This window comes from Vipera ursinii (assembly GCF_947247035.1).
Source record: "Vipera ursinii genome assembly, chromosome: 1".
NCBI lineage: Eukaryota > Metazoa > Chordata > Lepidosauria > Squamata > Viperidae > Vipera > Vipera ursinii.
This window is the reverse complement of record NC_139512.1, coordinates 235,823,810-235,846,285: the sequence shown is the minus strand read 5'-3', so window position 1 is coordinate 235,846,285 and position 22,476 is coordinate 235,823,810. Positions and strand designations below refer to the sequence as shown.

Sequence of the window (22,476 nt, the reverse complement as noted above, 5' to 3'; positions counted from 1 at the left end):
ACTGCTTAGAGAGAGCTGTAAAGCATTGTGAAGCGGTACATAAGTCTAAGTTCTATTGCTATAATCAAGAATTATGATGGGGAAAAACTTTGGAAAAAAATGTTGGGTCCTAATGTATTTCCTCATCCGTTTTTTTTACTGATTTTAATCTGCATTCATACAATACATTTCTAACATATGTATAGGTTGCAAATATCCAGATAACCCCCATTTGGAAGCAAAGGCTGTTTAGACTCTCTTTGCTGTCATATGTACTTATTCAGACTTTTGCAGCCCAGATATAATGGTTTGACGAGGGGATTGTGGGTTTTTTTGGGGGGAGGGCTTTGAGTCAGTGTTTGTGGCATCGGGCTTGAGGCACTATTTCAGAAGTATTTTGTCACTGCTCCTTCCAAGGGCTGAGAGAGTAGTCTAAAGATCATCCAACTTCTGGTAGCTATATGCCTAAGGAAGGACTAAAACTCATTGTCCTCTGGTTTCTAACCCAGTGACTTAACTACAAGTCTATTAAAATATCTACAAATCAGTACATATTTTACAGAAGAAAGAAAACTGTAATAGAAGACTGAGTCAAGGGACTAAATAAATTACTGGATGTTATAGTAATCTTTTAACTATTCATAGCTACTTCAAGCCTCAGGGAGTAGATTAAAAACATTTACTCGCTCATTAGATCCTTTCTGCTTCTCATTTTTTCTTACTGCCCTACAAAGGAGTTAATGTTAGACCTTGTAAACTCAATTCAAAAGAAAGTAGTGAAAAATATGTTTTTACAATAATTTGAAATATGCTTCTTTACACCAGAAATTCTTAGGTTACGGAGTAAAAACTATTAGTATTCTAAAAACATTCAGTTTTCAATACTTCAGGATGTTAATACTTTGAGATAATGACAAAGTACATATTTTCTAAATTACAATAATCAAAATACCATTTTATGATTTCTAACAAGTACAGGTAGTCCTCATTTAGTGACAATTGTGAATCTTGGTTGTTAAGCAAAGGTATAATTAAATGAAATTGTGACTATGGTAACAATCTTACTTCTGCTTTCCTTTCCAGACCAAAGAAAGTCGTAAATGTGAAAATTGGTTGCAATATTATTTTTTCATCACCATCACAAGTGTGAACAGTCAACCTACAAAGCAGTTGTTAAACAAGGACTATCTGTATTTTCTGTAAATATCATTATTTCAACTGAAGCAAGTGGATAAATAGGTATTGGGAATAACTTGTATATGGCCTCTCTCAACAATTGTTCCTTTAGCTAGAATTTGGACCTAATTTATCACCCTCACTCTTTTCATAGAAGGATAAACAAAATGTCCCCCAAATATTTAAAGACAAACCTATGTTATTAAGGAACGGCTGAAGGAACAAAGTGTCAGGTGAAAATTACAATAAAGTACAAAAGTAGGAGGTGTTTGAGGAGCTGTTGTAAGACACAACTTTGTTGCACTTTGAGATAATTTTTCTTATACTTGAGCACACAAAACTACATAACATAAGAGCTATTCTTCCAAGGTCTTCTACAGAGAATTAGGAGCACATATGATCACGTCTGACAAGCTACAGTACATGCCTTGTGCAATCAAGACAATACTTTCCAACATTCTGACAAAAAAGAGAAGAAATTCAAAACTAATCAGTTTTACCAAAATCAACAAATAAACCCACCAACAATTAAGAATATATACTTTTGTATATCATACACAAGCATCAGTGTCATGCACATTTAGAAATGGAAGAGATGCCAGCAGTGTTACCTAGCATTCTGCATTTCTGCAACCACATTTTCAGACAATGGCAAAATAATTTTCCAAACAGAAACAACAGGTCATTGACTCTTCTCAAACTGTCACGTTCATGTGTAGTTGTAGAAGGAATCTGTAAATTATGTTTTCTTGAAGACCTGGCACGAGTGACATGATTAATGGTGGTAGAACAATATAGTTGATATTACATCATTGTATTTCTCATAGTTTCATTATTCTTGTGCAATGTACATGATATTGCCACTTTAAGCATCGCTGCTAAGTTGATGGGAATGGAAAGAACTCAACTTTTACTGGAATATGACCATTATCAAGGAACAGTGAAAACTGTAATTTTTCTACAGTCAAATCAGGCATTTAAAGTCCTTCCCATACAGATAAAGAAGATCTAAGTATAATATTTCTACAGAAGAAATGGTGAAAGTAAAGTACTGACTATACAATACAATAGATGAATGTCAGGTCTTGAGCATACTTCCCAATTTAGCATTCTGTAACAGATGGAACTAGAACTCCCAATATATCTGAAATACATACCAACACTTCATATTGAGAAAGGCAGGTCATGAACTTCAGTTTAGTTTTCTTTTTGAAGAGAAGTTCACTAAGTAGCTATCTCTACTTCAGTTCTCCTTTCCATAAAAAAAGGATCATAGCTAATAAAACTGCTATTACCATGAATGCAAAAATGATTGAATGGAAATATATAGTTGCATGCAAACGTTTAGGCACCCCTAATCAAATTGAACAGTTCAGTGAATCCCTAAGGGAATAGAAGATGACATAATTCTATATGGTACAAACATCGCATCTTTCTGGACATTTGAATGCTATTGTTTACAGCTCTGAAATATAAAAAATTGTGAATATGGAAGATATAGGAGTTTGAATCTTTAATGATTACTTTGTAACCCTCTTAAAATAACAGCTTCCAAATATTTTCTACAGGGTTTTTTTGTTTAGACTTTTTCCCTTCCTTGCAGAACTTTTCTAGCTCAAAAATATTCTTGTCTCTTTGCACAAATTTCCTGCTTGTGACTTTCTTACAGATTTTCAATAAAATTCAAGTATAGAGGCTATGAAGGCCATTCCAAAACCTTTTAATTAGCACTTTTTGATCAATTTAGTTTCAAAAAGTTGCCTTCAAACTCTTCAATTTCTTCATTGATCGTCAGTCATTATTAGCTTTTAGAATGTGTTAACATCTGAATGAATCACTTTTTTCCTTCCATCCACACAATATTTATTGTGCCACTGCCATCCTATAACACCAACATTTTCATAATTGGTGTATAAGTAATGCTGGGGTGTGGCCTTGTGGATAACAGCAACCCTACATTATTAAATTTTTCAGCAGGTTATTTGTACTGATCTCTGGGGGGGTTCTCTTTTGTAAATATGGCCAGTTTTGGGAGAGGTTTACTAGATATTTTTCTTTGTCCAACAGACCTTTCATTCAATGTATACTGACCTGCTCCTGGAACTTCTTTTCTGAAAAATGTTCCTCACAGTTGACATTATTTAGCTGGAAAATGTGGAATTATGTTGCTGTTCTTTTTAAGAGCCTTGGTGGAACAGTGGGCTAATGCCTCCTTAAGTAACACCAGCTGCCTGCAATTAGTGCAGGTTCGCATCCCACCAGGCTCAAGGTTGACTCAGCCTTCCATCCTTCCGAGGTAGGTAAAATGAGGACCCAGATTGTTGGGGGCAATTAAGCTGACTTTGTAATAATGCCGCTTGGGGTGGTGTGAAAGCCCTAATAAGCAGGCATATACATAGAATGAAGGCTACTGCTAAGCTTGTAAGCCGCCCTGAGTCTTCGGCGAAGGGCGGGATATAAATGGAATTAAAAATAAAAAATAAATAGCCTTTCCTTGCTTTCTAAGAATGAAATATTCTTTCAAATGTTCATTGCTTAGAGAAATTCATAGTTATTACACAAAGAGTTGTAGCCTGACAGCTTAGAAGGATCCGAGTATTTATTCCCAGATGCGGTTATCTTTACCTAGCTAACTACAACCCTGATGAGCCAATCCTTTGGGAGCCTCCTTAACAACTTTTTATACCTGAATCAACTGGATGACAGTCCAAATTTCTGCATCTGCCAGTCTCAATTTCCTTATTTTTAACTGTAAACAACTTTATGTAAATATGTATTCAAATTTGCAAAAAATTATGTAGAGTTTCTGTCATCTCATGTTCATCTTGGAATTCTTAGAAACATACCGTTAGAGGAGGAATGTCTAACCGTAGATTTTCAGTAATGACAAAGATTTTGTCTTAGGGGAAACTAGCATCCCCCTAGTAGTTCAAGTCACACTTGACTGACTGGCTGATTTATGCAACCTCCTGCCTTAACAACTTGTGGAATATAATGTCACAGGCCAGAACCATGGGAATGAATCTGGTCCCCTATCACAAACTAGTAAGCTTATCTCAAACTTTTACTTCTCAACCTCCATAACACGATCAACAATATGAGAAGTAATATTTATTTATTTAGAGAGTTGTTTTAAGGATTGCTGGTAGATTTTTGGTAGCAAACTATTTGATTATGAGAGTTCAAGTGTGCCTATTAAATGCTATTATTTCAACCTCTGTCACCATATTCAAGATTATTAATACCAGCCTATTTCACAGGCCATAATGCTACTGAAATCTGTCGGATGCTTTCACTATTTGAGATATTCTAGTAAATGCTACTATTGTTGGAAATAAAGTACCCTTTTTCTTGATAGAAAACAACCAATGTGTCTTATCTTTGGGAAATATTGAAGATTTTTACTTTTGTTACCTTCACCATGTTTTACCTACTGCACCGTTTCAATACTTGCAACTGTTGTTTCTTAGGTAGAAGAGCCATTACATGATTCACCTCTAAGCATGTACTGGCATTCTTCTCCTATTTTCAGCTAAATGTCATTTAACACATATTACAAAGAACTCTACAGTGGGGTTTTATACATATATATATATATATATATATATATATATATATATATATATATATATATATATATATGTTTTCGTAGATATGTATGTATGTATATATGTATATATGTATATATGTGTGTGTGTGTGTGTGTGTAATTCGTGATCAAGAAATTAAATTCAGGTGAGTGAGAATAGGATTGCAGTTTTAAAGTCTTAAATTGTCTAAGGTTTGGGAGTATTTTTGGCTGTGTTTTTATTTATAATTTAGATATAAAATATACCCAAGCCAAGATTTTAACTGTAATGTTCTCTACCCTTTTTTTTGTCTGTGTGGTTTTTTAAGGAAATATAACCACAATCACACATGACATCAAATAGCTCGAAGACTCTTTAAGGATTATGAGGTGTGGAAATGCCTTAAGGTGATAAACCTGCAGAGTCATCCAAAAGGAATAGATGTTTTAGTTTACTCTGTGATTTTTAGATGCTCCCAAATCAGATTTCTGTCACCCAATCACTAGTCTTATTCACTGAATTTTAAACAGGAGACAACACATTTCCCCCTCGTGTAAACCTTTCATCTTTTCTCACCTATCATTTGATATTTTTTTTTCTTATGTGGAAAAAACGCGAAGACAGACTAGAAGCAGAATATGCCTTCTGAATGAATGGTCGTACTATGATCCTTGCATACCGAAGCACCCTGTCATATTTCTACAGAATTCGAGGGATGCTCATTTGGCAAGCACGTTAAAACGGCTTAAGGGCATTCCTCGGCGTTAGGATACACCGCCACACCTCTGACCTCACCACCACCACCACCACCCCGCGCGCCACAGCCTCCCTCGCCTTGACAAGGCATTCCGCCGGGTCACTCTTCCGACAGGTGGGGGCTCCACCCACTTCCCCACCCATGTGGCAAGCTCAGTCACCGCCGGAGCGCACGCGTCCGTCCCTTAACACCCGTGCTACTCACACGAACGCGTGGTAGATGAAAGCCCAGCCTCTGGGTCTCTCCAGTACATTGTAGAGATAGTTCTGCAGCTTCCGGTACTTGGCGTTCCGCCGGTAGATCGGGTTGCTGCTGTGGGAGAGCGGTTTCCCCAGCAGGCTCATCCGGGCTCCTCCTTGCTTGCCTCGCCGGCTCTCTCGCAAGCCAAACCCGCCGCCGGTACCCAGGAGGAGCAAGCCGTCCCCTCGGGAGGGCGCCGAGTTCAGGAGCACCCTGCTCCGACCGGACTCCACATCCTTCATTCCGCTGCTGCTGCTGCAGCCGTAGCGCCCTGTCGAGCTGCTCTTTAGCCAGATCCCGGCGGAGCCGCCCTTGTCGTCTCCTCCGCTGTAGCTGCGGGGCATGGCATCACGGCAGGGGCAAAAGAAGCAGCAGCGGCGGCGGCGGCGGCTGTGGCGGCAAGCGGGGCGGGCTCCCGCTTGACTGGGGATGGGAGTCGAGCAGGTTCCTCTTTGGGCTGAGGAAAGGAAAAGAAGGCGGTGGAGAAGAAACTGGGGCTGCAGCCGCCCGGCGTTTTCCCCACAACTCCCGCCAAGGAGGAAGGGGGCAGAAGGAGCCGTGGGGGCCACCTTGGTAATCCACAGCAGGAGATGTGGAGGCTTGGGAAGGAGTTGGGGGTGGGTGGGGGGAAAGGGAGGAAAGGCGCTCACGCTCCGCTTCCCTGGGAGATTCCTGCTTGGCTTCGGGTTTCCTTCAGCGCCTTCGGCAACGCTTCATTTCCTCAGCTGCGTTCTCTTTATCGAGAAACTTTGGAGTAGAATAAGGTGCCTAGTTCTCCTTAAAGGAACAGGGCGCTGCTTTTCCCTCTCCGCCTAAGACGAGATCCAGGGGCGACCACGGTTTGACAACCAGGCAAACGAGGAACTGCTTTGAAGAAAGCCCGGGCGGGGGGGGGGGAGAGGGCGGGGAAAGGGGAGGGCGGGCGGCGAGAAGCCGGCCGCCTTGATTTACAGAAACTGTTTGGAAATGAGGGGCGGACAAAAAAAAACAGAAAAGAAAAGAAACGAAGCCTGGAGGCTCCCGCTTCAATCCGTGAGCGGTTCAGTCTATTTGGCTTTGGCAAGGCTTCCCCGGAGGCCAGACAGGCAAGCTGTTGCCTCTCGTGCAAACGCAGGCGAAAAAGTACTCGCCGCTACCGAATAAACCGGATAGGAGGAGCAAGAAGGGAGGGAGGGTGGGTAGGGGGGGGCGCAGAGGAGGCTGTGCCCGGCGCGTCTCCGCTCCCTTGTGCCAAATAGCAGCAAAAGATACAAAAAGAGGCAGTCAGCACCGCAGAAAGGAAATCTCCCTCGAAAAGTCATTCAAACCGCTTCCAGTCCAGTCGTCGCAGTAGCAGCTCCAGCTCGGGAGTATATATATATATATATATATATATATATATATATATATATATATATATAAAAGTGGAGAAGCCCCATCTCGCAGCCTCGGAGGTCGGCAATTACAATTTTTTTTATCGTTAAGCTCGTCTCCGTTGAGTTTTAACCGTTCCTCCATCGCGTTAAGAAGGTCGCGTTAGACGTCGAGCACCCTTTTCCTTAATGCCTTCCCACCGCCGCCTCCTCCCTCCCCCATCTATATTGCCAAAAGCTCGGGAGAAATTGCCGTATGCGTAAAAAAAACCGACCGGTGCGAAATCCGCCCAGCAGAACGGGAGGGACCGAGAGGGGGATCCCCTTTAGCTTCCTCCCCGAACACTCTCTGGGGCTGCCACAAAGAAGAGGGAGTCAAGCTATTGTCCAAAGCACCTGAAAGCAGGACAAGAAGCAATGGATGGAGACTAGTCAAGGAGAGAAAGCAACCTAGAACCAAGGAGAAACTTCCTGACAGAACAATTAACCAGTGGAACAACCTGCCTCCAGAGGTGGTGAATGCTCCAACACTGGAGGTTTTTAAGAAGAGACTGGACAGCCATTTGCCTGAAATGGTATAAGGTTTCCTGCCTGAGCAGGGGGTTGGACTAGATGACCTCCAAGGTCCCTTCCAACTTTGTTGTTGTTGTTGTTAGTTGCGAAGTCGTGTCCGACCCATGGCGACCCTATGGACAATGTTCCTCCAGGCCTTCCTGTCCTCTACCATCTTCTGGAGTCCATTTAAGCTCACACCTACTGCTTCAGTGACTCCAACTTTATTATTATTATTATTATTATTATTATTATTATTATTATTATTATTATTATTATTATTATTATTATTATTATTATTATTATTATTATTATTATTATTATTACTCTCGCCAAGTTCCAGGGAACTTTCAGCCAGCTCTGAGGCGAAAAAAAAGATGCGCCCGGCGGTGGGGTGGGGCAACGGGGGTAAGGCGGGCGAGAAAGAAACCTCAGGACGCAACCAAGGGGGGAGAAAAAGAAAAAAAAAACCCCAGAAACCTACACTTCTAAAGGGGGCGCGCTTCTTCCCTCCTTCTTTTCCCACAGCTTGAAAACAAGCCCTTGTGAGGAGCCGCGCCGTTTTCCCGCTCTTCTCTTACTCGTGGTGACACACGCTTAAGAAGCAGGTGGCTTGCAGAGACCCGCCTCCCCCTTCTTTACATTTTCTCCAACCGCAGGGCTTCCCCGGCCCTCGGAGGCTGACTGGATTGACCCCGAGCGCTCCGAAGCGAGGCGCGCGGGGGTCGCTACTGGGAGCCGCTTCCACGTGACTCCCAGCAACTCCTTCGGCGCGAGAGGAGCGCTGAGCGGAGCTGCGACTCGAGTCAGTCGCTCTCCGTCGGGATATTCCCCCCTCCGAGAACGAAACTAAACCTCGGGAGAAGGTGAGGGAAGATTGTAAAAAACGGAGGGGGCGTACGAGTGGAAACCCAAGGAAAAACCCCGGGCTGAAAGGCTTACGGTTCCCCCCAGCTTCAAATCTGGACGCTGGCTAGCTTCCTCTCCCTTCAGTATTTTTTACAGGGAAAATATGTTCCGTAGCTTAGATCTTGCTGACTTTTTTCTTTTTTCTTTTTCTTTTTTGCTTACTGCTGCTAAGGCTCAGCCTGACGTTGGCTTCCAAATGTAGATTGGGCAGACAAGCCTGCCGTCCACAAGCAACTACATGTTTAGAAAAGAAAGCAGATCAGGAAATGATGCTGTTAAATAGCAAGTGCAGCAGGGAGAGATGAGGAGGCTCTCTGCCTCCCGTTGCAATCCCTCATGCCAGGGTAACCTGTCTGAGCCCTATTATTTATTTATTTATTTTAATTCCATTTATATCCCGCCCTTCTCCGAAGACTCAGGGCGGCTTACAAGCTTAGCAGTAGCCTTCATTCTATGTATATGCCTGCTTATTAGGGCTTTCACACACACACACCCCAAGCGGCATTATTACAAAGTCAGCTTAATTGCCCCCAACTATCTGGGTCCTCATTTTACCTACCTCAGAAGGATGGAAGGCTGAGTCAACCTTGAGCCTGGTGGGATGCAAACTTGCACTAATTGCAGGCAGCTGGTGTTACTTAAGGAGGCATTAGCCCACTGCTCCACCAAGGCTCTATTATGCCACCTAAGGAGGCTGGTGACTAGTGCTGTCCTTGCTATTTTAATGTGAAATCCCTTAAGGAAAGCTACTGGTGCATATCCATATCTGTGGTTGTTTGCGCTCCTGTTGTTCACCCACAAGGAACAACAGGGTGTGTGTTATTGTTTTTTTCCCCCAGCTGGGCACTGTCTTCTGAACTAGTGTCCTAAAGTAGTCAAACTGACAAGTCACAGCTGCAGAAAGGAGCCCAGAGCAAAGCAGGAAGGCGGGGTTGGTTAAGTTCAGATCCTTCTGCAAGAAAATGGCAACACTGCTAGCAGATTCAGTTTTGTTCTTGTAGATTAGGGGTCCCCAACCCTTGGTCCGTGAACCGGCACTGGTCCGCGGGATGCCAGAAACCAGGTGACCCAAACAAGTGAAGCCCCATCTGCGGGATGAAGGCAGCACATGAAACCACACCCCCAGCCCGCGGAAAAACCTCTCTCCATGGAACTGGTACCTGGTGCCCATAAGGTTGGGGGCCGCTGTTGTAGATGGTAATAGTCTTGGGCAGGCTTAGAGCCATAATGAAGCAGTTAGAGAAAATGGTTCCCTCTTTTATTAAAAATGATAAAAAGTGATGCCATCAGAAGCCCCATGTTGTTTAAAGCAGTGGAAAACTCTTAATGTACCTATTGGTAACCAAACCCAGTAATTTACAGTTGATAGAATTTGACTCTCTTTTCAGGTTTATTTGATTTCAATGCAGCATAGGATTACTGATTTCTCAAATGTTGGTCAAAATAAAATGGGCCTCTGTATTAGCCGGACTTCCACTGAGTTGTTGCAGCATATTCCAAAATGTCTATGGAGGGCACCCCAGCCATTGGAGGGGTGTGTCTGCCAGCTGCAAACTGAAATGGCCAGTAGGAACTGTGGAGATCACGTTGGCAATATATCATCGTCATTTAAATTGAATACTCAGCGCAAGGGGAAGAGAGAAAGTTGTATCTTTAGAGTGGTTACAGCTAAAGACAGCTTGAAACTGTCAGACTTGTTGACTGGAGATGACATCCAAACAACATCCTGGGGACACAGCACAGGTTAGTAGGACATATTTGTGCTGTGGTTAAGGGTACAAATGAGTCTTCAGGTTTTATTTGAGAGAGCTGTTTCATTGCCAGAGTTGTAAACATCTGAAATGAAAGGAGCTACAATACAATGAAAAAAATCTTATCAAAACTTCCATCCTTAAGGGGAATTAATTCAAAATGCTTTCCAGAAGGCTCTCTCTATCTTAAGCTATTATGACCAAGACAAATCTCAGTACAAATGTATTTTGATGGAAGATGGTAACTTCCAGAGAGGGAAACTTGCAATCATTTATCAGTGTCTCAGATGACCTAACACACCTAATTATTCTCAAGACTGTGTTATGGGCCCATGTTCCAAATCAGGACAATTCAAAAATCTTCAAAAACTTTAGGTACACATTTTCTGATATGCCCATTTAATGGTATTTCAAGAATATTGATTTGAAATCAACTTGTATGTTTCAAAGTGAATTTAAATGTAGAATCTTCTCAGGTTTTGGGGGGTTTTTTTGCACATGAATACACAACTCAATTTTGCAAATGTAGTATCTACTGTAGACTAACACTTAACAGCTCTCAAATCATATTTTATGTTGGTGAAAATACAGTATTCTGACTCTTTTATTAATACATTGTACACAATAGAGGGATGAGTAGTATGCATCATACAGTTGTGTTTAGTATGCTTTTTTAATGATAAAAAACCCACTATCTACACCTTTTGCCACTTCTTGGTAACATTATTCAGGGCATCACTTATATTTTTTGTGGCCCTGCAGAAGATGAGCTTTTTAAAGTTTGAAATAGTAATGTTAGGGATCACACACAGTTTTATTTTTCCTTTAGGGCATTAAAATATAAAATCAGTGGCTATATTAAAAATGCAGATCTAACATGAGCTCTATAGAATTATGCCCAGCAACTGAATGAAGTCTAAATAAAATAGCAGAATCTGCTTTTGCAGGGTTCCACAATAATATTTGCTTTTGGCATTGCGCAGTGTGTGTATTGTGGTTTAACATATGTAAATCCAACCACTTTGTGGCTTATTATGCAAACCATGGTTTTAAAATATAGATTAGTTCAGTGTATCAATGCCAAATGCTTTTCAGACCTATCATTCGCTATTCTATGCTGGAAGGATTTTTTCCCCCCTAAGTTCTTCACAAGCTGCTCATTCAACCTGAAAAAGCACTTTGGTCAACTTTCAGCTTCCTGTATTCCTCACATTGATTAACTTAGCGAGAACTGATGGGCATTCCAATTTAGCAACAAGTGAGATGTCATAGGTTCCTATTCGGCTCTTCACTAGTTATATATTATTAATCAAGACTGGCTGTTTTTTGCTTTGGTTATTTCTAATTTAGTGCTTGCATTTTATGTACAGTATCCCTCTTCTCTATCACTTTAATGCACAGACTCCTAGTTTAAAAATTCAACATTTCTATGGATAGGTCCTTTTGTGAACAAGCTGCCCTACTAGCATACTGGTACTCTGTTAGATAGGCAAGGGACACTAAAATGTTGTTATTATGAGACATTGGAACTAGCATTCAGAGTTTTCTTCCTTTTATCTGATAAAAATAAATCAGACAGGACCATTCTTAACTGTATATTAACAAAAAAACTATGCAAAAGGAGGTAAGGAGAAAAAGATACAGAGTCCCACAAAAAGCATTCCAGTAGCAGAAGAATACAGTCTACCTAATTTATCTCCCGGAAAAAAAATGATAATCAGGATTAGGATGGGGTAGAAATTTGCTCTGAGTAGCATCCAAGACTTCAGGTAACTCAAGGCAAGTAAATTGTACATCTTTATTTTGTGTGATGCATTGCTTAAGATAGGTTAGATCTTCTATGGAATAAGAGCGAGTTAAAAGGGCACACACACACATACACACACACACACACAAAATCTTAGCTGCTAAAATCTTTTGGATGAATCTCTTAGAATGGGATTTCTCTACATTCAGTAGAGGAGGCTTATATTAGTGATATTTTTATTTATTTATTTATTGGTTGATGGAAGTTTACTTCTGTGTTAAATTTTTAGGAAGATAGTCAGCATTTTTAATATAAACTCAGAGGTATTTCTTTCTCTTTCATGATAAAAAGTTTTATTATCCACATAGATTTTGAATTGGCAGATTGCTTGACTAGGTAGCAAACATGAGTCCTACGGGAAAGGGCGGTATATAAATTCAATAAAATTCAAAATTCAAATTCAAACCAACACTGCCCCTTCAATTGCTTCTTAAATTCTACAGTCCTGTTGAAAATGTGCTACATAGCCATCATCTTATATACAAAGCAATAGATTCTATGAACATTGAGGTAATTTCCAAGGATTATTGCTTGCAATACTAGAATCAGTGATCACTGGAGGTTTTCAAAAATATACTGGACAACCATTTGACATGGACGTTATAAGGCTCCTGCCTTGAGCAGGGGGTTGGACTAGAAGATCTCTGAGGTCCTTTCCAACCCTGTGATTCTATAATTCTGAGATGTTATGATGATCGTGCAGATCAGCCAATTGCTTCCAATCTAAAAGAGATCCAGTTGGGAGGAAAAAATAGACCAGGAAAATGTTTTCATTTGTATCTTGGAAATATAAAGGGAAAATAGAAATCCTAGCTGGTCTTTTTAATCTCAACATTATTTTTTTTCCAAATGTCAATTGGCTATGTCAAGAAAAATAGATGTCTCCAATTATGAATGTGCCTATTGTACTAGAGACGCTACTTATACTGTGTCAAAATAAACCTATGCACTTAAATCAATAAAATACTAAAGACATGCACCTTTAACCTCTGAGGCACTTTACAAAACCTGTTTGTGCCTGTTTTAATCTGCCAGTCCAAAATTGGTCATGCTTAGCAGAATATGGTTGTGCTGTTTTCCTACGGGACTGAGCAAAAGCGACATACTGTATGCATTCACTGTGAAAATTCATCGGTTCTGAATTCTGTAGTGTAGAAAAACATTCTTTATATCAGGGGTGTCAAACTCAATTTCATTGAGGGCCGCATCAGCATTGCGGTTGCCCTCAGGGGGCCGGGTGGGTATGGCCAGGGTGGGCGTGGCCTACTAGGTGGGTGTGGCTAAAGTGCATATGGCCTACTGGGTGGGTGTGGCCAGCTCTACATCGTTCACATCAAGGGTGCCTATGGGGGCCGGGGCAGGAGTGGGACAGATCTGAGGGTCTCTGGGCCAGGGCCAAGGCAGTGGGGGCCATTCCCTCACTGCTTCCAGGATGGCTTCGCGGGCCACATGAAACCGCTTCGCGGGCCAGATCTGGCCCCCGGGCCTTGTGTTTGACATGTCTGCTTTATATCATACTCCAATAATAAACTCTTACCACAACAAACACAATGTTTAAAGTATTATATCTTAAAAAACATTTAAAATCTTATCAAGAGCAGTAAACAGTATTTAAATTATAGGTAAGCATTTCCTACCGTTTAGCACAGTATATCTTCCTATAACTTGAATTATTTTGAGAATAAGAAGGGGCTTTCTTCTATGTGCCAACTTTTCCAACTAATGATAAGTTCTACTTTATCCATCTTTGTCTTTTTTTCTAGTTAGACCTTCCTAGTTATTTTATTCTCTCTTAGTAAGGACAGTTCTTATCACAGCTTCCCTTTTTTACATGTTCCAATTTATCTGGATCCTTTGAATGTGGTGTCCAAAACTGGATATAATATTCAAAGAGAAATCTGACCACTAAAATATAAAGTAGAACTTCATTCAGATGGTTTGGAAACTATTATGGATACAGCCTAAATTGTATTTGCATTTTTGCGACTGCATCACTGCTGACTCATTTACAGTTCATAATTAAGTACTATTTCAAAATCATTTTCACTATTATTGCCAAGTATTCAATTCTATAACTGACTGGTTTTCTAACTGAAGAACTTTGCTACTGTTAAATTTCATTCAATTATTTTCAACAATCTATTTCTCTAACATATTTTTATTTCTATTTCTAAACCATTAACTGTTCTGCCAATTTTGTGTCATCTGAAGATCTGTTAAGCGTTTATTTCAACTGATCATCCAAATCATTAATAAAAATGTTCAGTGTGATTTTCACGCCAGCTACATATCTCCTTAATTGACATTATATCCAACTCATGTAGCTAGCTTGCTTTTCAGAATTAACTTCTCTCAAACGTTCTAATGAAATCAAGATATACTATAGCTTTAGCATTCCCACAATCAATTAAAAAGGCTTTGTGGTCAAATAAAGCAATATGATTACTCTGACATAAATGATTCTTGACAAATGCATGATGAATTTGAGTCATCACAATATTTTCGGTTGATTATAGATCAATCAATTTGATATGCTCTACTATATTTCACAGTATCACTGCAGGCAGACAATGATATCTATATTTTCTTGTGCTCTTCTCCCTATTTGTCTTCCACCAGTTTACCCATTTTTCCAAAAGTTCATCAAGTTATTCCAGCATTGTTTCCCAACTGCAGCTCATTCCTTTATCTAAGACTTGGCTATTTTTGTATATTTTTCTCTGCTTATTCCTTTCTCTGCCTTTTATTAATTTACAGATATTCAGTATAGTCAAGCTGTTTCTTCTGCTGTCTTTTTTATACTTAGTGGAATTGTTTGCAACTGCATTTTATTGCCTCCCTTTTTAGGAGCTTCTGTCCATCCATTCTGTTTCCCAGAAGCTTCTCCTGCCATGGAAACCTATTTCTCATTCCTTTAGGTCTGTTAAATCTGCTTCCTTGCAGTTCAGTGCACACAATTCAACTGTACACCATTTTAGTTCCTGTTAGTATTAAGAAAATTCAGGTAAAAGATGTACAGCCTAAACAAAATGATGTTAGCTTGCTGTTATAAAGATATATTAAATAGGGCTTACCTGAAGGAGAAACAGGGCAACAATGCAATAAAACAGCAGTGCAATAAAACCTCTCAAGATGGAGAACCCACATGCAGGCCTTCCTTGAAAACTCAGTATGTCTGAAAGCAATTTCCACACAAGGTGGTGAGATCCCTAATGGCCACATATGCTGTAGGTAATTATGGATGGTAAAGAAACTACCCCACAGTCCTCCTGCTTCTCACATTGCATACACAAAAAGCATTCCCATTTATTAAATGCTCACATGTGGATATAGCATCCTTCCATATACCGGTAATTTCTTCCACTCTTGCTGTAACATGAATACATACTACTGCTATCTACAATGGGGTTTCAGTACTGATTGTTGACCAGAAATGAAGAATTTCCTGAATGTGGTCAAAATGTGGATCTCCCCTTAGTTTCTCTACTGTGCATTGGGAGATTTTCCCCCTCCCATTTTACTCCCAATGGGAGCATTTCTCCCCCAACATTAATTGCAAGGGTGAGTTTGCTTATTTACAATCCTAAAGGCATCAAAGATCTTCTGAACAACAAATTTGAAAAGCCACCTGATCAGTTTACCTCCCTTCTTTAATAAAATAAAAAGTGACTCTTAAGTTTAAGAATTTAAAGACTTGAAAATAAAAAAAAACAAATGGCTAAATAGGTTTTTGATCTAAGAATGTTATAAACTAAGTAAGGGTTCACATAACTTTGGAACATTGGGATTTTTATTATAAGAAATAATAGCAATAATTAAATTTATAATATGAATGGCTTTATATTTATATTACAACAACAACAACAATAATGTAAACAGTATTTCATGAGAACCAGATTGCTTTGTCTATTTCAAGTCATAACAAAAACTTGAGACTTTAGGATTTCAGAAATTAGATTCCAAGTAGAAAAAGGGAGAAAAAGTAGACTTGCCTTTGATTTTCAGTTCAATCATGAAATGACACAAAGTGTTATAACAGTAAAAAATACTTCAGGAATTTTTTGAAGAATAGGGCCAGACATTAGTACCTACAATATAAGAAATGTCAGCAATTATGTCTGCTTCTATAAATAAACTATGTATAAAAATGTTAGATTTGATGTAGAAGTTCTAGGATCAGAAATACTGGATAATGAAAAAGTGTGGCTTGAAAAATAGAGAAGGCAGTTAAAGTGGAATTAGAAATGACAAGCCAAAAGAATGACCCTGATAAGAACTTTTTATTTGATATATAAAAAAGTTGGTTAAAATTTTGAAGGAGAAAGTGAAAGTGCAAATGACAAACCAAACAAGTTTGCTAATGCCTCAAAGAAGCATTTGTGATGGGGGGGGGGGGGAAATCCAAAGAGGGATCAAATTCTATGACAACATTTGAATGAATTAAAGATTGTTAAAACTAAAAGGAACAAATATAGAGTTGTTCAAGGTAAACCTGTATGGAGTTTTTTGCTGACACCAGGACTGAAAATTATTTATAGCTGTGTTTATAAACAAATAAATAAATAAATTATACAAAAGATAAGTTATGGGTCGAAGAGCTACTTGTATGTAACCCTATATAGGCAAGAGTTATCAAAAAATTTTCTACTTGACATTAAGATTGGGCATCACTTTTACTTATTTCTTTTCTTTACCTTATTTCTTTTTTTTCTTTTTCTTCCTTTGCACTTTTTATTTTTTCTATTTCTTTTTTCTAGTTTGTCTTTATTATTACAATCAAAACCTTTAATAAAAGTAAAAAAGGATATTACCAGAAAGAAAATAGCAATAGCACTTAGACTTATATACTTGCTTCATAGTGCTTTACAGCCCTCTCTAAGCAGTTTACAGACTTGGCATATTGCCCCCAACAATGTGGGTCCTCATTTTACTTACCTCGGAAGGATGGAAGACTGACTAAGTCTTGAGCTAGTATCGAACTCCTGGCAGTGGACAGAGGCAGCCTGCAATACTGCATTTTAACCACTGCACCAAATGTGAGAGAGTTGTACATGCACTTTAAATTCCATGACAGCCAATTTCAGCAAGCTTAAGAGAAGTACTAGGTGGGATCTGAAGCATAGAAATTCTCATATCAGAAGGAGCACCGAAGTCAGACTTAGAAAAAATAAGTTTGGAAATCAATCACACATCAATCCAATGAGGAAAAAAATAGGAGCAATTTAGACAGTGTTGAAAAGGAATCTGTAGAACATGGAAATGTGGTCACCAAGTAATCAAGTAATTCTTATCTGCAGAAATAAAGCATAACAGAAATTTAGGTGGTGAAGAGAAAGTAAAAGCAATTAAAAGGTGTTTTTTTACATGTCTATAGAAAAAGGGGAAAAAGTAGCCCTCTGACATGAACATGTTTTTAGGATAGAAACAAGTAATGGGGAAAAAAAACAATTCTCCTCAACTCCTACTTTGCCTCATTCTCCTCCTCCAAGAGGAACATTCAGTGACGTCTTCAATAATAAAGCCATCCATCAGAGAAGGTGGCAAAAGATAAGCTTGACAATGGCAGCATTAAATGGCTATAGAGCTGGTTGAACAAGCTTATCCAATGTGACTACATGAATAGTTTGCATTCAACTGGAAGGAAGTAACACAAAACATTCTGTCAAATTTCATTTTAGGCCCCGTGCTGCTCAGTATACATATAAATGATTTAGGTGACAAACTGGAAAATAGAATTATCAAATTTGTGGATGGAAAAAAGCTGGCAGAATAGCAAAAATGTTATGGGACAGAATCAGTATTCGGAAGGAAGCTGGAATACTGGGTAGAAACAAACAGAATGAATTTCAAAAAGAAGAAAAGTAAGGTCAGTGATCTGGAAAAAAAATAAATCAAAGGCATAAGCAAAGAATGGAAAGACCACATTGGGCAGTATTACATGTAACCAGGGCTTTTTTTCCTCATAAAACGCTCAGAACGGAGTTCCGGCACCTTTTTTGGATGGAACCTTATAGGGTAGGCAAGGTGGGTTGTATGACATGTGTGAGTTCCGGCACCTTTTTCTTTTACAAAAAAAGCACTGCATGTAACAAAGATTTGGATGTCTTGGTGAAGCTGCAGAAAAAAAACAAAGGTAGCCCTAAATAGGATAAAGAGGAATACAGTGCTGAGTTCAAGATTAATTAATCTTCCTTTTTTTTACCATTCAGACCACATTTAAGATATTGCACCCAATTCTGAGTGTCACCTTTTAGAAAGGACACTGATAATGTGGAGCATATCCATAGGGAATGATAAGAAGCCTGGAGTAATGGTTTGAGGAACAAGGTAGACTATGGGTAGACATGTAGGTGTCTTCTAGTACCTAAGGAGCTGCAATGTGAAAGATGGCACATAATAATTAATTTCCTAGAGATAAGAACTGTTCAACAAGGGAACATACAGGGTTGGGAGGGGGTGGGGGTGGACTCTCCTACAGTGAAATGTTTAAACAGGTTTTAGATGGCAATTTGTTGGAGTGCTACAGTAGTAGGTTCCTCCACTGGGCAGAGGATTAAACTATATGTAGTAGTGGGCTCCGACTTTTAACATCCTGAGTTGATGAAAACAACAACAACAGACTGGTTTTATTTGGGAAGATGATAGTACATAAGGCAGATCTGTCATCACCTCAAGTCTACCCAAAGAAAAAGTGCAGCGCTGTATAATAACACTCCTGCTATCTACTGTTAAGTAAACAAGAGTACAACTTTATTCCCACCAGAGACATAGAACTTCAAAGAAATATTTTCAGAATTACACATCAAGTAAGAAACATTTATTGCACGTGCACGCACCTGTGGTTTTAAGAACACATTGGAATGTTCAGCAAAACATTTAATCTTGTCTATTTTGTAATACTAATTCTATAGATCTTAATCAGAAGATGAGAGCTTATTGTGTTGGGGGGAAAAATCACTCTAGTTATCAGGTAATTTATTAAACATTTTAGGCTCCAGAAGAAAATACCTTAAGAATATTGTGCCCTCTAGTGGTATTTTAACTTAAAGATTAAGAAAAAGCACTTGGTCAGTATGGAAGCATACACCAAATCAGGTATTTCCTGGAGACAGACAAAAAGGGGAATAGAAAGTTTGTATTTGTCATAGAACTCTGTGCAAATGTTAGTGGATATGAAATTGGTAGAAAATGTCATTAGTGATATAGAGAGACCGTAATTCATAAATTTTGTAAATCAACATATACTGTATGGGTAGCTTTGTGATACTTCACAAAATAGAATATGTAATTTTGTATCATCATCTTTAAACTTGCCTCTCAACTTCCACAATCACTTGTTTCACATTTATTTTCACATCCAAACAGCTTGAATTAAATTCTACTTTTTGGTTTCTTTAGTACTGAATGCTGAATGCCTCTAGGAGAAGATGATAAATAACAAAACTATCATCTATCAACTCTATTCATTATTGATGTTCTATTTTATAATTCCACCCTTCAAGGCTTGCTTTTCAGGTAAGAAATTCTGAGTACACATTAAAACTATTTCTTTTCCATTCTATTTTCCTTTTTTGTGACTATAATCCGCTCTGTGTAATGATTCTTTAAAGAGCAGTGACTGGCTTCTTACTTTTCTCTTTTATACTTATTCTCTGTGGCACTGCATTAGATTTCTTACCATTCTTTTCCACTTTTCCTATTCTTGACCAGAATGCAGAAGTGAACATGCAATTTCATTGTGAGACTAGTAGAAGGCAGTTCATACGTTAAAAAAACAACTTTGTAGCAGTTATCTTTTCTGTCCAAAAGCAGAAGGCTAGTGATTCCAAGGAGGATATTTAAATAATGTTTCGCCCATATTTTCCTCCTGTTTTCCTGTTTAGGTGAAACTTAAAATTAAAATATGGACAGCGCATAGAAAAAGTTCACAATTTAATAAGGACTTTGCTAGAGCATTTGTTTTTGAAAAAAAAGCTTCACATAGTCTAATAGTTTAATCAGCAATAACATAAAGGTGACATTGCTATAGTTCTTTGCCTGAAACATGAAACATTCTTTTTAGAAATTTAATTGTTTAATCACCCTGACTCAATAAGTTTCATTATTATATATACCAAGATACTAAAAACAGGATGACAGAACTATATTATAAAACTCCCTTTTTGAATGCAGTAATAAAAATACAGGTTTTCTTTGTGTGTGTCTTTGTTTCTCTGTGCTAAAGACTAGTACAGATATCTGGGTTTTCCAAAGAGTGCTGGACTGCAGCTTTCACTCACTGTGCTGACTTCATGATTGAGCTAAAGCCATTCCTTCTCCAGGTCAAGGTTAACATTAGATACCTTAAAAGCAGCAACTGACTCTTGGCAACCAAATTACAAATTAAGAAGTAAAATCATGAAGATATAGACAGTTTTATTCCTTTCTCCATAATGTTATGAATCCAAATTAAGGGGTAATTTGTTTTCCTTAAAACCATGGCTATCAAATATTAATTCCTTAATACTATTATAATTATGTTATTTGTTGCAGAGCAGCAGAGCAGCTTAGTTTGTCTTTCAACAAATCAGATTGTTAATCAAGAGATAAAAATATATTCCGCTATCACAGAACATTTGACCGAAGAAAAGTATGTCTTAATTTCCTTTTTTTAAGCCTAATGAAAACAAAAAAAAAATCATTTAGGAATAGCACTTCAGAGATTCAAAGACTTTCTACAAGAATAATTGTCAGGTGGAGATTTTAAAATCAGTTACTTATTTAATTTTTAAAAAGTAGAATATGGAAGTACGTGCTGAGCTGGAAACATCTCAGTCTTTCAACTGATCAGGAAATCCATTAGTGTGACTTAGTGGCACAAACATAAGACAAAAAAGAGGTGTCTCAACATTGTTCCAACTCACTGGACTGCTAAAATTAATTTCTAACTCACTGGCAGTTTTTGAGAATGAACATTTCAAGTTCTGAAATAAATAATTCTCGAAGCTGTGCTATATACAACAAGAAGAAATGATGTATCCAAATAGGCAGCAAATAGAAGGTGTTGAACCAGTTCTAAAGGTCCTTTAAAAGAAAACTGAAATTGGAAGTAAATATTATGCCTCCAGAATTGGAGAAAATCCAAGAATTATAACCAGAATCTGGATATGGTTTTCACTTTACTAATTTTTAGCTTGAATTAACTAATGTTACATTTTCCCTTTCTTTTGCTGTAGTTTAATATATTTTGAAGTACAATATTGTAAGGATTTCAGTAGGCAGAAATGTAAGCATTTATAAGGCATAAAATATTTGTCTAAAAACATGTAAGAATTAGATAATTGGTAATCAAAAAAAGTTACCAATAAAAATATATACTAAGGAACAGACATGAAATGTAAAATTTAAGTACATAAAATCAACAAAACCTACATATATAAGCTAAAAAGAATAATCATTTAACAATCCAGTGATTCTATTAACTAATAGTGGTGAGATTCAAATATGTGAACAGCCGGATCTCTATGTGGATGCTGCTACCGGTTCTGCCGAAGTGGTGTGAACTGGCCGAATCCCACCACTGCTAATAGATAATTAATTATCTATTAGTTAATAGAACTGATAAAACATTTTCCTACATCCAGTTCATCATTATTTCACCTACCAAAGAAAACTAGAACTAGTTTGTTCCCTGCTGAATTTGTTGTGCTATACCCAATTGGGAAGGGCCAGTGGTTTTCAGGAAGGCCTTGATGTCTTGGGTCCGTGTACAGTACACAGCAGTCTCAGCCCAGCAGACCTAATTTTCCTGATTTCCTCTTACCAAGGCAGGTGGGCTGGAGGCACTTTCCTTACTCTTGCTGTAAGCATTCCTCTTTCGTTGCAACCAAAAGCAGTGTGGTAGAATAGGGATTGGTGGGGATTGTTTGAGGAGATAAAAGCACAATAGAACAAAACAAATTCACTTCTGTCCTGCAGATTTTGTTTATTACACAGAATCACAGTTTGTTTATTACATATGTTTCCTTGCTGGATCCAGTTTGTGGAGTTTAAAGACCAACTATTATTCTTGAGTCCCCTCTTCCTATTAAGCAACTCCAGTCTAAAAAGTGGATCTCTTTGGAGTAGATTCGGATTGGCAGCATGGTCAAAGTTTACTTAAATAAGCTAGTCTGCTTTTCTATCTCTATACTTTCCAGGTGCTAATTTGGTGGCAACAAGAATACGGGCTTTTCCCCAAGTGGCCTCTACTCTATGAAACATCTTCCCTTCAGAGAGTACAATGGCCCCAACCTTGTTAGCTTTTCATAAGGCCCTAAAAACCTAGCTATGTTACTGTGTCAGAGGTGCTGAATGTATCAAGGGCCTGTTCCCTGGCTGTATTGCTTACTGGCAAGTATCTCAG

General features: G+C 38.6%; 1 protein-coding gene across 1 annotated transcript in view; it reads right to left on the bottom strand.

The window, feature by feature from the left end:
* Positions 1 to 6,065, bottom strand: part of KCNQ5 (potassium voltage-gated channel subfamily Q member 5) — a gene marked incomplete at its 5' end in the record, with an annotated part of 363,603 nt that extends 357,538 nt beyond the window's left edge. Inside the window, one exon of the mRNA XM_083377082.1 lies at positions 5,686 to 6,065. Within this exon, the coding sequence (XP_083233208.1) occupies positions 5,686 to 6,065 (380 nt within the window). The remainder of the gene's footprint in view (positions 1 to 5,685) is intronic.
* Positions 6,066 to 22,476: the final 16,411 nt, after the last annotated feature.